Source organism: Mytilus edulis, chromosome 13 (genome assembly GCF_963676685.1).
Source record: "Mytilus edulis chromosome 13, xbMytEdul2.2, whole genome shotgun sequence".
NCBI classification, from domain to species: Eukaryota; Metazoa; Mollusca; class Bivalvia; order Mytilida; family Mytilidae; genus Mytilus; species Mytilus edulis.
In genome coordinates, this window is record NC_092356.1 from 40,032,865 (window position 1) to 40,047,611 (window position 14,747).

At 32.0% G+C, this 14,747-nt stretch overlaps 1 protein-coding gene across 1 annotated transcript in view; it reads right to left on the bottom strand.

The window, feature by feature from the left end:
* The window catches only part of LOC139500301 (uncharacterized), a 43,870-nt gene that overhangs the window by 20,546 nt on the left and 8,577 nt on the right, over nt 1–14,747 (bottom strand). Inside the window, exons 8-16 of the mRNA XM_071289045.1 lie at nt 8,537–8,749; nt 7,502–7,544; nt 7,024–7,184; nt 6,025–6,189; nt 5,172–5,381; nt 4,171–4,213; nt 1,991–2,157; nt 1,278–1,451; nt 769–978 (exon numbers count right to left, since the gene is read on the bottom strand). Coding sequence (XP_071145146.1) covers nt 769–978; nt 1,278–1,451; nt 1,991–2,157; nt 4,171–4,213; nt 5,172–5,381; nt 6,025–6,189; nt 7,024–7,184; nt 7,502–7,544; nt 8,537–8,749 — 1,386 coding nt within the window. The remainder of the gene's footprint in view (nt 1–768; nt 979–1,277; nt 1,452–1,990; nt 2,158–4,170; nt 4,214–5,171; nt 5,382–6,024; nt 6,190–7,023; nt 7,185–7,501; nt 7,545–8,536; nt 8,750–14,747) is intronic.

A 14,747-nucleotide genomic window follows, 5' to 3' on the forward strand; every position in this document is an offset into this window, starting at 1 on the left:
AATCCTGGAAACATCATCACCCTTCATTGTCGAAATCAATTTCGTTGTTAAAAACTTTTAAATATGACATAATTTGCTTAATTTTGCGCCGAAATAACTCCAAAAACGTTTGAAAAGTGTTGAATTTTGACCTCCGGTTGAAGTATTTATTATGTAAACAAGACTCAGAGTGACAGGGAATCCTATACATAGTCATGTGCCCATATGTTTCTGGGTCACATTTATTTATATCTCGACCAATGAAAAGCTTTAGGATGCATTTGTGTCAGTTCCTAGCAAACAGGGGGATTACCCGCGGTTTTTTGGAAATCTACGGAGGACGTCTTTTGATTTATTATATTTCAGTAACGCAGCACTTATTTTAATACCTATTTTGGCAGTCGTGTGCCAAAATCTATTCTAATGAAAATATAACCTTAAATACTGATGGATGTTAAGTTGTTTTAATAAATTTATTGTCTGAAGCACAGGCTATGTTTTTGTTTACACGCTGGTTACAGCGCCACCTCGAAATTTTTAGATTATCTCCCCTTTCCCGCGTGACCACCGGAAGGAGCTCTTCAATGTCACTGGCTTTCCCACTGTACAGTGACTGTGGAGTACAAAAGCTAGAATGAAACTACAAAACATTGATTTTAATGTCAAATGTTCAATAAACAAGTTTTAACATTCCATTTGTTTAAGCTGTATTTGTTGATCCTATCCATTGACCTTGAAATTTAATAAAATTATAATTTTTAGACAACAAAAAACATAAAGCAAACATACCCCATTGATAGTTTGTAAGTGAAATTTTTCTGTGGAATTTCTCAATGCCAACAGTAAACATCTGTTTACAAGGATCTATATCTAAGTATGGGTGGAAGGAGTATGGAATAAAGTCAACATCTACACAGCATTCTACTTTGGTACAACTGGAATCTAAATAACAGGTGGTTGGTTCTGGAATCTGTGGCAGGTTTATATTGTTTGCACAACCTAAAAAAAAAAATACATTGAGCAAAGCTAACAAGAGGATATCCAATTATTCATCTTTCATGGTTTACACAATACGTTAAAATGTCTAAAGGTTGTATACACATTTTTATGCTTTACTAGTATTGTAACACTGACATTGCAGATATTTATTTTGAAATGGGATCAAAAGCTTTCCTAAATAGGCTACAGTAGTATCATTTCTAAGATATTCAAATGCAATTTGATGAGATCTCACAATTCATTTTTTTTTGTTTTTGTTGAAACCAATAAATTTTTACAATGAAAAAAAATTGTGTAACCTCTATTCCATCCAAAAAAACTTGGATAGAAAGGTGATGAAAGTCTTGAGCATTGTTCAACGTGTAGGTATGGTGATATCCCAAGACCATCAAGAAAATCAGAGATCATCCAATCTTCCAAATTTGAACCAGATGACAAAGAATGCTCATTATACCAAGTGTCCAAGGAGAATCCTGAAAAACAAATTGTAAATCTTTTTAATTTCGCCAGATTTTCAAAATATCAGAGGCTGAAATAACTAGATATGTCTATATGCAAATTAATGCAAACTGTAAATCTAAATAAATTAAATAAGTAAAATAGATGTCAAAAATTACATGATCTTCCAATTGCTGTTTTTCTCTAGAAAAGTTGATGTCATAAGGCAAATATCTTTACATTACAATGTCCTATGAAACATTTTCCTCAAATAGCCACCTGTTCATTCATATATTCAAAAAATTTGAATCTCATGAAATACAACCAAAATCAAAATTTTAAAGCTGAAAAATGTTTTTTTCTGTGTCAAAATGACGACAGCAGTACAAATTTTTAATGTACAAGTTATGGGCACATGATTTTGACTTAAAATTTGGAACTTCAAGGACTGCCTAATTCTACCAACATCCATTACTACGGATATATATTTGAAAACAAACTGGTTTTCAGTTCAAATGTTCTGTGTTTCTAATAATACTACCCCTGCATTTGTTAAATCCTAAAATTTATTTACCTGGAGTACTGAATCCACTTTTCCAATCACACTGTATTTTGGGAAGTTTGGTATTGTGTAGAATGACGAACTGGTGATCACATTGAGGCTCTGTACTTTCATAGCAAAACTGAATTTTCATATTTACTAAGAAGTACATCTCAGTATACAAGTCTTCTATGCTGTATCTGAAATAGTGATTTTATTTAAGTATTAATTATCCATTTTTCTAATTTTTTTTAATTAAGGTAGCTGGGGTGTCTAATATACTAGTACTGTTTTTTCATTAAATACATTGAAATTAATGAAATCAGTTATTTTGTATAATTGCCGAAATTTAATTTTTCCTTATTTAAGGAAACAATAAACAATAGGATTGCTTTAAATTCAAAGATAGAATCACTTTTCATGAATAAGGATCAAGTAGACAAAGAGAGCCGTGAACAAATCCCAAAATCCCAACTTCTCTTATCAAATGCTTTATTATTAATTGGTTTGATTTTAAACGGATAGTAGCTACGATTTTCATTAAAATTATTTTTTTAATCTATATGCCAGATTTTGTACAAAAAGTTTTATAAGTATGATTAAAACAATTACTAGTTACTTTCCATTTAGCATTTAGAAGCTTTTAAACGTTTTTACACCTGAATTTATTTCTTGTCTATAGATAATAATTCGATGTTAAGCCACCGTTTATTCATATGACCTATGTTGATCTATGTTGACCTTAACTCTTCAGTACCCAATGCGCAATCACAAAATGTGCCTCGAAGGGAAAATTGTCAAACAGGGAAATGTTATCGCGAAAATGGTACATGAATTTACAGTTTCAGCGCGAAAAAACCCCCCAAAAAAGAGGAACAGACAGGTTATTGTAAATTAAAAAAAAAAAACAGCGATGAGATCGGTCATTAAAATCATGCAAAACACCTGTGACACAGGCAAAGTCAAACAGAAGTAGCCAACGGTTTGCGTAATGTTTTCATTTCTTAAATATTCCAGATCACATGAAAATAAATTGCAACGTGTTCATTATTGTCAAAAATATGTTTTTAAATTTACGGGCATTGATCTCCCACCTTAGAAGAAATTAGAAATCAACTTCCTACAATTTAGTATTATTCTTCAAGTGTATCCTTCATGGAGGCCCCGATCCAACACACAAACATGTGTGTATACATTATTGGCATGGTTTGGTCATAAAAATTTAATAACAAGTATATAATATCACCATTGTTGGAGAATCTTGGGTTGAAATAATAAGCCGGTTTTTGTTATATTTTTTATTTACATAATTTGATAAATGGTGTCAAATATGTACGTTTAAATATGAAGTAATTATCAAATATGTAAGAAAACAAAAAGCACATATTCATATCTATTTATATCTTGGTTAGCTCACTCGCTGTGTCGGCAAAAGTTCTGGAAGTAAACCCGATGCATAATTAATGAGATGAATAGGCATGCAACACGATATGAATTATCAATAATTAACACTTCTGTAGTTTATGAAAACTTTTTAGCGATATTATTGCTTATTTTTAGTACATATCTTTGATTTTAGCAGCTTTAAAACTTGTTCATAACTTTGTCAAAATCGTAGCTACTATCCCTTTAAATGTATTTTTATCTAATAATTATAAATACACGTATCAAGGAAGCTATTAAACCAATAGTTCAAAATGGTGTAGTTGAAATCATCCCTTCGTATTTTTTATGGACGCCATCATGAGTTGGTTGACATTTATGGAATGACCATTTCACTGATGATATCAGATATGTTCCTTATGTTGTAACTACAATTCCCTTCCCTTTTCATGAAAATGACCTACCAAATTAGACGATTTTTAACCAGGTTTGTAATAACATCAGTAACACAACCAGTGCCACATGTGGAGCAGGATCTGCCTACCCTTCCAGAGCACCTGAGATCACCCCAAGTTTTTGGTGGGGTTTGTGTTGCTTAGTCTTTAGTTTTTTAGGTTGTGTATTGTGTTCTATTATTTGTCTGTTTGTCTTTTTCATTTTTAGCCATGGCGTTGACATTTAATTTTTCAATCTATGAGTTTGACTGTTCCTCTGGTATCTTTCACCCCTCTTCTAAAATACATTGAAGAAACAATTAAGTTGCGCTCAGTCTTCCTCAACCTATCAAAAAGACTCAAATATTAATATATTACTTCAAGGAATTTACTTACTGAACTTGAACTATCCCCTGTAAACTGAAGGAATATATAGAGCCTAAAATAAACAAAAACAAAAGATTTGAACAACAAATACAACAAAGATGACAAGTAAAATTTGAATTCATTTTGCATGCATATATATACAACATATTGTTTTATTTTTTTTAAATTATATATAGTGGTTCTTTTTATTAATAATACTAACAATTGAAATAGTCTCCATTTTTCTCATTCACAAAAAATTTATAACATGTTAAGTAATGTGATGTTTCAATCAGCAGTTATTTCTTTCTTTAATGATGATGTTAATTCCAAATTTTCAATCTCTAAAAAATTGCATTCAATAAGAGTCTTCCAAATATTTCAGAAAAAAAAAATTCTGAAAAAAATTGACAGGATTCAGTCATAAAGTTTTTCTAGCAATTTCTTTAAAAAACAAGAATGTGTCCCAAGTACACAAATGCCCCATCCGCACTATCATTTTCTATGTTCAGTGGAGCGTGAAAATGGGATAAAATCTCTAAATTTGCATTAAAATTAGAAAGATCATATCATATGGAATATGTTTACTGAGTCTCAAGTTGATTGGACTTCAACTTCATCAAAAACCACCTTGACCAAAAACCATAACCTGAAGCGGGACAAACGGACGGACGCACAGACCAGAAAACATAATGCCCATAAATGGGGCATAAAAATTATATGCAATCAGGACTTATCATTAAGGACATGTAAATTGCATTTGTTAGAGGAAATACAATTCTGATTTGTGAACCTGTAAATTTACTATATGTATTGAGAGGCAAAATAGGAAAGTTTTAAAAGATATATAAGTAAAATTAAGTTGATATTTTTTTAAACCAGGTTCAAGTAAAAGAGTAATTCAAAAGGAGTATTTACCAGGTAAGACATGCTAGGTAATAGCTTTGAATGATGTGTTATCTATTTTGTGCTTTGTAAGGTTCTATGAAATAAAAAAACAACAATATAAATTACACCGTTTTTTATCTTACCAAATTTGAAATCCAGTAAAGTGTTATTGTACTGTATTTTCTCTATACTGATACTTATTCTCTTATTACAGCTGTCCAATAGAAATGAGATTTCAAATGTTTGTTGTAGTAAAGTATTTATAACACAACACTGAATCCCTGTGCAGGTGTCAGTGATAAAGCAGGACACATCTGATGGTAACATTGGTAGGGATGAGTTCATAGCACAATCTACAACAAACAACATGTCTATTGTATATACAAATAAAATGTATTACATTGATATAATTGGTGTTTTATTTTCAATTCATTAAAAAGCATAGAATAAATGCTGTTAATTCAGTAAATATTGCATGCATTGATTCAGGCAATTATTGAATAATGGGCAAAAATGAGTTACTTTGCTATATAAATAGAAATTTAAAATGCAAGTTTTTGTTTTTTATGAATCCTATCCAATCACAATTATAAGCAATTATATTGAAAACAATGCAAAAGTTTCTGAATTTACATCAATTAAAAATATGTCTCACATGTTCTATTAAAACAAGTTCTCTGTAGTTTAAAGAATAAAGTTGAATTCAATTAAAATGTAAAAAGTTCAAAAACAAAGTCATGTGTGATGTATCTGTTAAAGTGTTTATTTTTCTACATACAAATTTGTTGTGGAAAACGGGAAACACATGTATAATTTTCCACGTTCAGAGATTTACAAACAAACTCTGTCACATACTAGGAGATTGAAGTTAAATAAATTTCACCCAAACTTATACTGATCCAAAGTTTTGTGATAAATAAACCTCTTTATGTTCTCTTTGCTGTGATATTTTAAATCATATATTTCATATTTCATTTGGTCTTATGATAATTATACCTTTAGTCCAACTATTATTGTAAGGATAGACCAGTCTAGAACACTTGTTATCCAGAAAGTAATGGCCTATGTTTGTTTCTTCGTACAACTGGTGTAAGATATTACTAGGAATTGTATCATTAATCTCCAAGTTTTTCTTTTGCAGCCAGTTTGTCAACGAAAAATCTAAAAAAAAAAAAAACATCAAAGAGAACTGATGGCTACATAATAGATGAAAACAAATTAGTTCCTTCTGTTATGTATTCTAACATCAGACTGAGTCTTTTTTTAAACTGAGTTTTACTGTGTGTTTTTTTCTACATTGGCTAGAGGAATAGGGAACAGTTGAGATCTCACTTAACATGTTAACCCCCACAGCATGATTCCACCCGTCCCAAGTCAGGAATGTCTAGCCTTTGTTACTCATGTGTGCGTTTTTAATTTTGGTTCATTTTAATGTTTAGTTTTTTGTTGCATTCATTTGGCTGAACAAGTATACATTATTGTTGAAGGGGGATTGAGCTAAAGCCCTTCTCTAGGATCTTATCGCTGCGTTGAGACTCACTAATTGCCTTATGTCTGTTTTCTGCTCTTTAGTCTCAGGTGGTGTCCTATTTGACCTATTCCATGTTTCTATTCTCTATTCTTATATCAAACTAAGGGTATTTCTAACATAAATAATAATTTCAGCATGATTTATGTGCAAATTATATTTTGATATAATAAAACAGCTATGGAAAATACAAAAATAACTTTAAACAGAAGTATATATATATGTAATAAATTGTGCCTTTTTCCTATTTGTCCTGTGACTTCTGTCCTACATTTGACTTCATAACCCCCAAGTCAGACTATCTCAACTTTGTGTTGTTTTTCTCTTTCTGTATGTCTATTTTTCTTTTTGAGATGGTGATTGAATATGATATGTTTTCAGGATGACTTTTTTTGTATAGAAGTGTTGCAGTTTTATACAATTGACTTTTTAGTATATGTGATCATAAAAAAAACTGGTAAACATACTTGAAATATAAAAATCTGATGACCAATCACAGACTGTTTTTGGTAGTAGGCTGTTCTCCATTATAATGGTGTATTCTTCTTCACTTTTGGCATCAAAATTAACTGATGCATTGAGGCTGATTAAATAGAATTTTTCTCCATACAAATTCTTAATTGTGAATCTGAAATAAAGATGATTAACTATAATTTTTTTTTACATTTGAATAATGTACAGGAACAAATCAGTCTGCTGAATATAAAAACAGGGGGTTGAATGAAAATTGAATTCAGCAATTGTGTACACAACAAATACAGATAATAAAAGAAAGTCTTGTAACCTTGCAGAAAAGGGATGTCATAATCTTTTAAGCCATGTAATGGTTAACATTTTATAAGCTATCAGAAAACTCTCAGATTTATGTTATGAATGTTGAATTTATCATTTATTTTTGTCAAAGACTTATTCCTGGCATAAATGCAAAAAGCAATCAAAACTTACGAAATCTGTATGACTCCATAGAGATCTAAATATTCCTGTTTTTCTGGAAATAAAAGCCATGTAACAAATTATTAACAGCTATACACAATTTTTTGCATTCCATTCACTTGTTACATGTAAATTCAAATTTATATACTGAATTACTATAAAATGTTTAGATTGAGTAACAGAAATTAAGGTGTTAAACTTGTGTTAAAAGTATCACAAAAACTTCACATTATCAATGATCCATGTAAATGAGGCCAATGTTAGGTAAACTTTGCCAGCTGAACATATACACCTTACAATCACATCATGGATTAATTATAGTTAACCTGGTAGCTTATAGTATATGAAAAACTGACCAAACCACCAAAATTCAACTTTCACCAATGAACCATGAAAATGAGTTCAAGATCGGACAGGTGAAACTGTAAAGCATATTAATTGTTTTCAGATGAAAAACATTCAGCTGGAAAAATATAACATATGATATTGTAATATCATTTCCAGAAGAAATTATTCCACTTATATCACAGAGGAAGAAATAAACCATTTCACAGCATGCCAGACAGACATGTGCACTACATTCATATCATTAACCGACAAAGAGTGTGCCCTGGCAAGATGGACATATATAAGATATATGCATTGGGTCCTCTTGTGTTGAAAATTATCCATGAATATTTTGCAAAGTTGGAAGGTATGGATATAAAAAAGATAAGCCAAACCTATCGGCTTCAGCTAAAACAGTTATTCAATTAGTACAAAACAAGAATGTGTCCCCAGTATACAGATGCCCCATCCCTCTATCATTTTCTATGTTCAGTAGACCATGAAAATTGGGTAAAAACTCTTAATTCTAATGCCAAATTAGAAATTTCATATCAAAGGGAACATGTGTATTAAGTTTCCAGTTGATTGGACTTTAATCTGAAGTGGGGACAGACATGAGAATGAACCGAGGGACAAAAGGAAGGAGGCACAGACCAGATAACATAATGCCCATAAAAATCAATTAATAACTATCATTATGTATTATTTAATCAGACTTACCCCAAATGTAATCATACAATGTAACATCAAAGTTCAATTTCTCTATTCTGACTGTCAACATAAAGTCACATGGATCAATCTCAACTCCAATCTCTATAGATTGTCCTAGTTCATTGACATCAATGCAACACTGTACTGCTGTGCAGGACTGGTCAATGTAACAGTTCATATTACTCCCAAGTGATGGTAGATTCCTGATTTCTTGTGAACAATCTATAAAAAAAAATCATAAGAATTCCATGTTTACACTCAAAATATAGATACCAAATAGAATATGCAGCTGCTTCAAGTGAACATGATATATTGTCATGTGCATATTGAAATTGTTGCTGGATATATCACATCTATAAAAATTCGTAAGGGTTCCACGGAACCCAGTGTCTCGCCTACTTTTGCTGTTAATCGCAGACTCAACAAAAATGAGGAAAAACATCAATAAAAATTTCCCTCTCGATACTGTCTTTTGATTGAAAGACGCTTCCAAGTTTGGTAAAAAATCCAGGATAGTTTATGAATCTAATAAATGTTTTATAAACTTTAACTGCAGACTGTGTGTAATGTTAACTGGAAGAAAAACTAAGTCCATTTATAAGTAAAATACGGAAAAAGTGAATTTTTTTTTTTACAACATTTACTTCTGAATAATATCTTATGATCAGAAACAAGCTTTTGTCTAAGTTTGGTAGAAATCCAGGATAGTTTAAGAACATTATAAAAATTTTTAAAAATTTTAAACCACAGAGTGAATGTTTTGTTTCTGGCAAAAAAACTAAGTCCATTTATAAGTAAAATACGGAAAAGTGGAAATTTATTTTTACAAAATTTACTTCTAGATACTATCTTATGATCATAAACAAGCTTCTGTCCAAGTTTGGTACAAATCAAGGATAGTTTATGAAAGTTATTAAAATTTTAAAAACTTTAACCACAGAGTGAATGTTTTGTTTCTGGCAAAAAAACTAAGTCCATTTATAAGTAAAATACGGAAAAGTGGAAATTTATTTTAACAAAATTTTCTTCTAGATACTATCTTATGATCATAAACAAGCTTCTGTCCAAGTTTGGTACAAATCAAGGATAGTTTATGAAAGTTATTAAAATTTTAAAAACTTTAACCACAGAGTGAATGTTTTGTTTCTGGCCAAAAATTTAAGTCCATTTATAAGTAAAATACGGAAAAGTGGAAATTTATTTTTACAAAATTTTCTTCTTGATACTATCTTATGATCATAAACAAGCTTTTGTCCAAGTTTGGTACAAATCAAGGATAGTTTATGAAAGTTATTAAAATTTTAAAAACTTTAACCACAGAGTGAATGTAATGTTTCCTCGCAGAAAAACTAAGTCCATTTATAAGTTAAATACGGAAAAAATGGAATTTTATTTTTACAAAAGGAGTAGGGGCTTGAATGGCCTAAAATGGCCCCAGATTTACAAGATAATAAAAATTCTAACAGAGCAGATTTTTTTCATAAATTATTAGAATATGAGTAAATGATTTAAAAAAATTGTTTTTATTTAACTAAAAAATGTTCAATGACGTCACAATGGTAGGTGCAAATGACGTCATTATTGGGAAAATAAGCAAAAATACCAAAAATTTGATGGTTTTTCTAAATTTTGACCACCGCACCATGCTTGCACCAATTAGAAATTTTAACATTTTGACAAGTTCATACATATCAAACTTCGGATTAAAAATCTTTTTGGTGCAAGGTTGGTGCGATAGTTTATTTTATATTTTTCATAGCCAAGCGGAGCAATAAAAAGCTGAAATTTGCCGTCCAAATTGGACCTTTTCATCTTACAAAGTTTAGTTTATACATTCTTATGCCTATAGAAACTTATTTTTTTGGTTTATGAATGAAAAGTGTATTCCTGATTATATCTCCGTAAGTTTATCTAGTTGAATTTCTTTAAAAAAATCGGACAGCAATGAACTTCATGTGTAAGGCAGTCACTAACAACTTTGAGGACATTTTTTTTAATTATGAAATTTTAGATAGACCTTAAATATAACAAAATCTGTACATTTCTGATGTTTTTGCTAATTATAAATTCAAAATTTGTTGTTTGAATGGGGCAATCTTCTCTCTCTGGTATTAGGGTCAGATCCATGATTTATGTAGCAAAAAAAGGGGGGGGGGGTTATTTTACTTAAATTTCCATATTTGGCGAGAAACACGAGATTTATTTCGAAAATGAAACTATCTATATTCCAATTAGATGTGTCTTTGTGGGTAATGTGCATAGAGAACAAGTTCTATAAAATTTGATGGTAAAAAACGGAAACGGCATAAGGTAGACTATCCATATATTCGTATAAACATGTATATATAATTATATAAGAACGCCTGAGCCTGTGACAACTCTACAACAGATTTATCCATTGTATCACCAGCAGTGATGGTGATACATGGCTGTGTACATTCTGTATATACAACTCGTCTAAACATCAACCCAACAATGTAAGATCTGTAAATTTGCAAATGTATATATATATATATGGTTGTGTACTATCCATGCATAGAAACAAGAGCCTGAAGTCTGTAAGCATACTACACGTCTTTTTAAAGGTTATGTTTTGAATAGTATTATAATCATGCGTAAAAAGGAAGTGTGAATTTTTAAATGTGACCCGGCTTTGTTGTTAATCCCCATTTGTGGGCATTATGTTTTCTGTTCTATGCATCTGTTCGTCCGTGCGTATGTCAGTCTGTTCGTTCGATTGTCCTTGTGTCTTGCTTCAGGTTTAAGTGTTTGGTCAAGGTAGTTGAATCTGACATCTGACTCAGACTTTTTTTGAAGTATATTTTACTGTGTGTATTGTGTGTTTGATTTTTTTCTACTTTGCCTAGAGGTAAAGGGAGAGGGGGTTTGAGATCGCAAAAATAACATGTTTAAATCTGCCGATTTTTTGGGCCTGTCCTAACCTAGGATTTCCTGGCCATTGTTAGTCTTGCCATTTGGGCATCCATGAACTAAAGACACATTCTTGTTTTCAATAAATTTGACGAATATATAATGAATATTGTCATGATGATCAAAGACCAAGTCATACGACACTAAAATTAGTAAAGGCGAAAAGTAAACTAGTCACATTGACAAAAACTATAATAAAACAAATAATATATATATACATATAATGAATATAGAAAAAATCTAAGAATACAGATTAATTTGATATATTAGCATGTTCCATTTTGTAATTCTATAGAATGATACGGTTATAAGTCTGGACGACTGAAATAGATAATAAGAATAAGATGAATTTCGAAAAGACAACCCTAACGATCCCTTTACATAAGTCTAGAGGGGGTGTACTTCAATACGTAATTGATGGGGGTGCCGCTGTTTTGTCACCTTACCCAGTTTTACATTTTAAAAATATATACCTTTTCATAAATTGCGTAGGAAAAAAAGTTATATCATATATATCTGATAGTTTTCTTAACTTTTCACTTATTCAAGCTTAAAAAGGTGTAAATAGAAGTGCCTCCCTTCAACTCCAATCCCTTCCGGAAACATAACTACTGTCATGGAAATCCACTGACTTTTGAAGACATGCTTTAATGCATGTGTCTGTATCTATTTATTTAAGATAATCAATATTAAGATTTCTTAGAGCTAAATGTGTCTTTTCTTTATATTATTCTTCTTGTCGCTGATAAGTGAGACCCAACCCAGCATCAGATGCACAATCTGTATTTATCAGCAATACCCGGTGTTTTGTTTTGTTTGTTGGTGTTTCAATATTGCTTTCCCCCTTAATATTTACCTTTGAGTTCGTTTCTTTTTACGATTTACAACTTAAATTGCCTTTCTGTTTCAATATATTTAAAATTAAATCTTGTAAATAGAAAACAAATCGCGGTTGTCATGGGCACAGATATGTTGCTAGGGAGAAGCAACAGTGAATTTGGAAAAAAATGTAATATTTAAATAGTGTACAAGTGTGAAGCTCAATACATGCGAAACAGGTTCCATTTCAAATATAGATATATTAAAGCTGTATAATAATCATATTTGATGAGTTTAACGCCGCCATTTTAGTGGTTGCTAGGCAACAAGATAAACGAGCTAGACCCAAAATTCGATTTTTTTCAGAAGGTCTATGGTATAGACTTACAACATGACAAATTAAATGAAATTTGGGGGTGGGGCCAAAAATGGCCCTTATAGCCCCTAGTCCTTTACTTCTGGATACTTTCTTATGATCATAAACAAGCTTCTGTCCAAGTTTGGTAGAAATTCAGTATAGTTTAAGAAAGTTATTAAAATTTCAAAAACTTTAACCACAGAGTGAATATTTGTGGACGCCGCCGACGACGGAATGTAGGATCGCTTAGTCTCGCTTTTTCGACTAAAGTCGAAGGCTCGACAATAAAATGGAAGATTTAAAAGATATCTTAAAAGAATTTAGTGAAATGTTGCAATATATGAATTAATACAGGCCTGGTTTGGATTTTGAAAATTTTCACTCCAGATAAAGTCATGGGACTTTTAAGTCAAATTTAAAGCAATATTCAGACATCAAAAGATTATTCTAATGCAATTTGTATGTAACAGTTTTTTTCATTGGCTAAAAGTTGCCGTCAAATCCACAGTTGACCAGGCGTAACTAAGGAGGAACAACCATTTTGAAATGATTGAATCAACAAATGTTCGATTACTACTATGGGTGCTATAAACAGTTTCTATAAATCAAAGAGCAGAATGCTCTGAGGGATACGATTGCCATATAGTTTTTATTGACACATGTATAGCAGTTTTGCCAAATTTTCATTAAGCAAATTGGTGAGATTTGGCCAAAATTGAAAAGATCAAAGAGGAAAAAATAGATCCAAGGATACTGCTGCAAAAAAAACACGAACATGCGTGAGTCTCACTGCCCGTCGTAACAGTAACGCATTTTTGGCAGCCCTGGCCTTGAAGGCATAAAATTTTGCTCAGTGCTTGGAGCACAAACATCATGCTCGAAAAACAATAAAGCTTTCATTGGTTGATTTTCGAGTATGAGTACAAAAAACTGACTCGAAAGTTTTCTGACCGCAAGTCCTGGTACAGCTGGATAGTATTATTTCAGTCAAAACTAATTCAACTGACATGCAAATGCATAGGCGGATCCAAGGGGGGCCTAGCGGCCCCCCCTTTCGTGGGAAAAAATTGGTTGATTATATAGGGAATCATTGATGCATGACTGGAGCGGGCCCCCCCTTAGGCAAAGTTCTGGATCCGCCACTGAAATGTAATAATCTGAATAGTCACTCAACTTTAAAAATAGCCAATCTCGTATACAAGTGTGTGAGCAATGTACTTATTGTGTTTTATTTGTGTACTATCAATTCCAAGTTTACTTTCCACAGCAGTCACTGAGAGCTCAGACTGAGAGTTAGTCCGAGATTACTCTGACGTCCAACGGCTGTTTTGCCAGACAAGCAGGGGCCGTCCCACGTCCCACGGCCCAAGCTTGTCTGGCAAAACAGCCGTTGGACGTCAGAGTAATCTCGGACTAACTGAGAGTGAGAGAAGGTATTTCACTTCGTATCTTATCACCGTTAATTCTACGAAGAACCCAATTTCTGAGGGGGGATATAGGACCTTTATCGGGATTCCGGGATCGGTTGTTTTTAAGCTCGGGATTTCGGGATTGACCCTTTCGGGATCCGGGAATTCTTTATTCGAATTTCGGAACCTCGGGATTTTGTTATTTTAAGCCCGGGATTTCGGGATTTCGTGTTTTTAAGCCCGGGATTTCGGGATCAGGACCCCTCCTATCCCCCCTCATTTCTAAGTCTTTAAATATTAATTTCCTTTGGGTCATTGGGCATGACTCCTTTCCGTACACACTCCTCTGTTAAAATTGAGATCGCTCTTAATATAATACGACGTTTATCGACATCCAACGAGTTAATTTTTCTTGACGAGTCACATTGTATTTTGATTTTGACGGGAAATATTTCCGGAAGGGAGACAACTCGAAACGATAATATGGAAGATTTCATTTCGGCTGAAGGGGTGTTATAGGTAAAACTACATTGATTTTAATTTAAATGATGCATATGATTTTTTAAATTATGCAACAACAATATTAAACCCTCAATAGCAGACAGACATAGAAAGAATCCCATGAGTTTCAAATTAATTTATAAGCGGGGAATCCAGAGCAACCACTCAATCTGATACCCCTTGAAATCAAGAAAACTATACA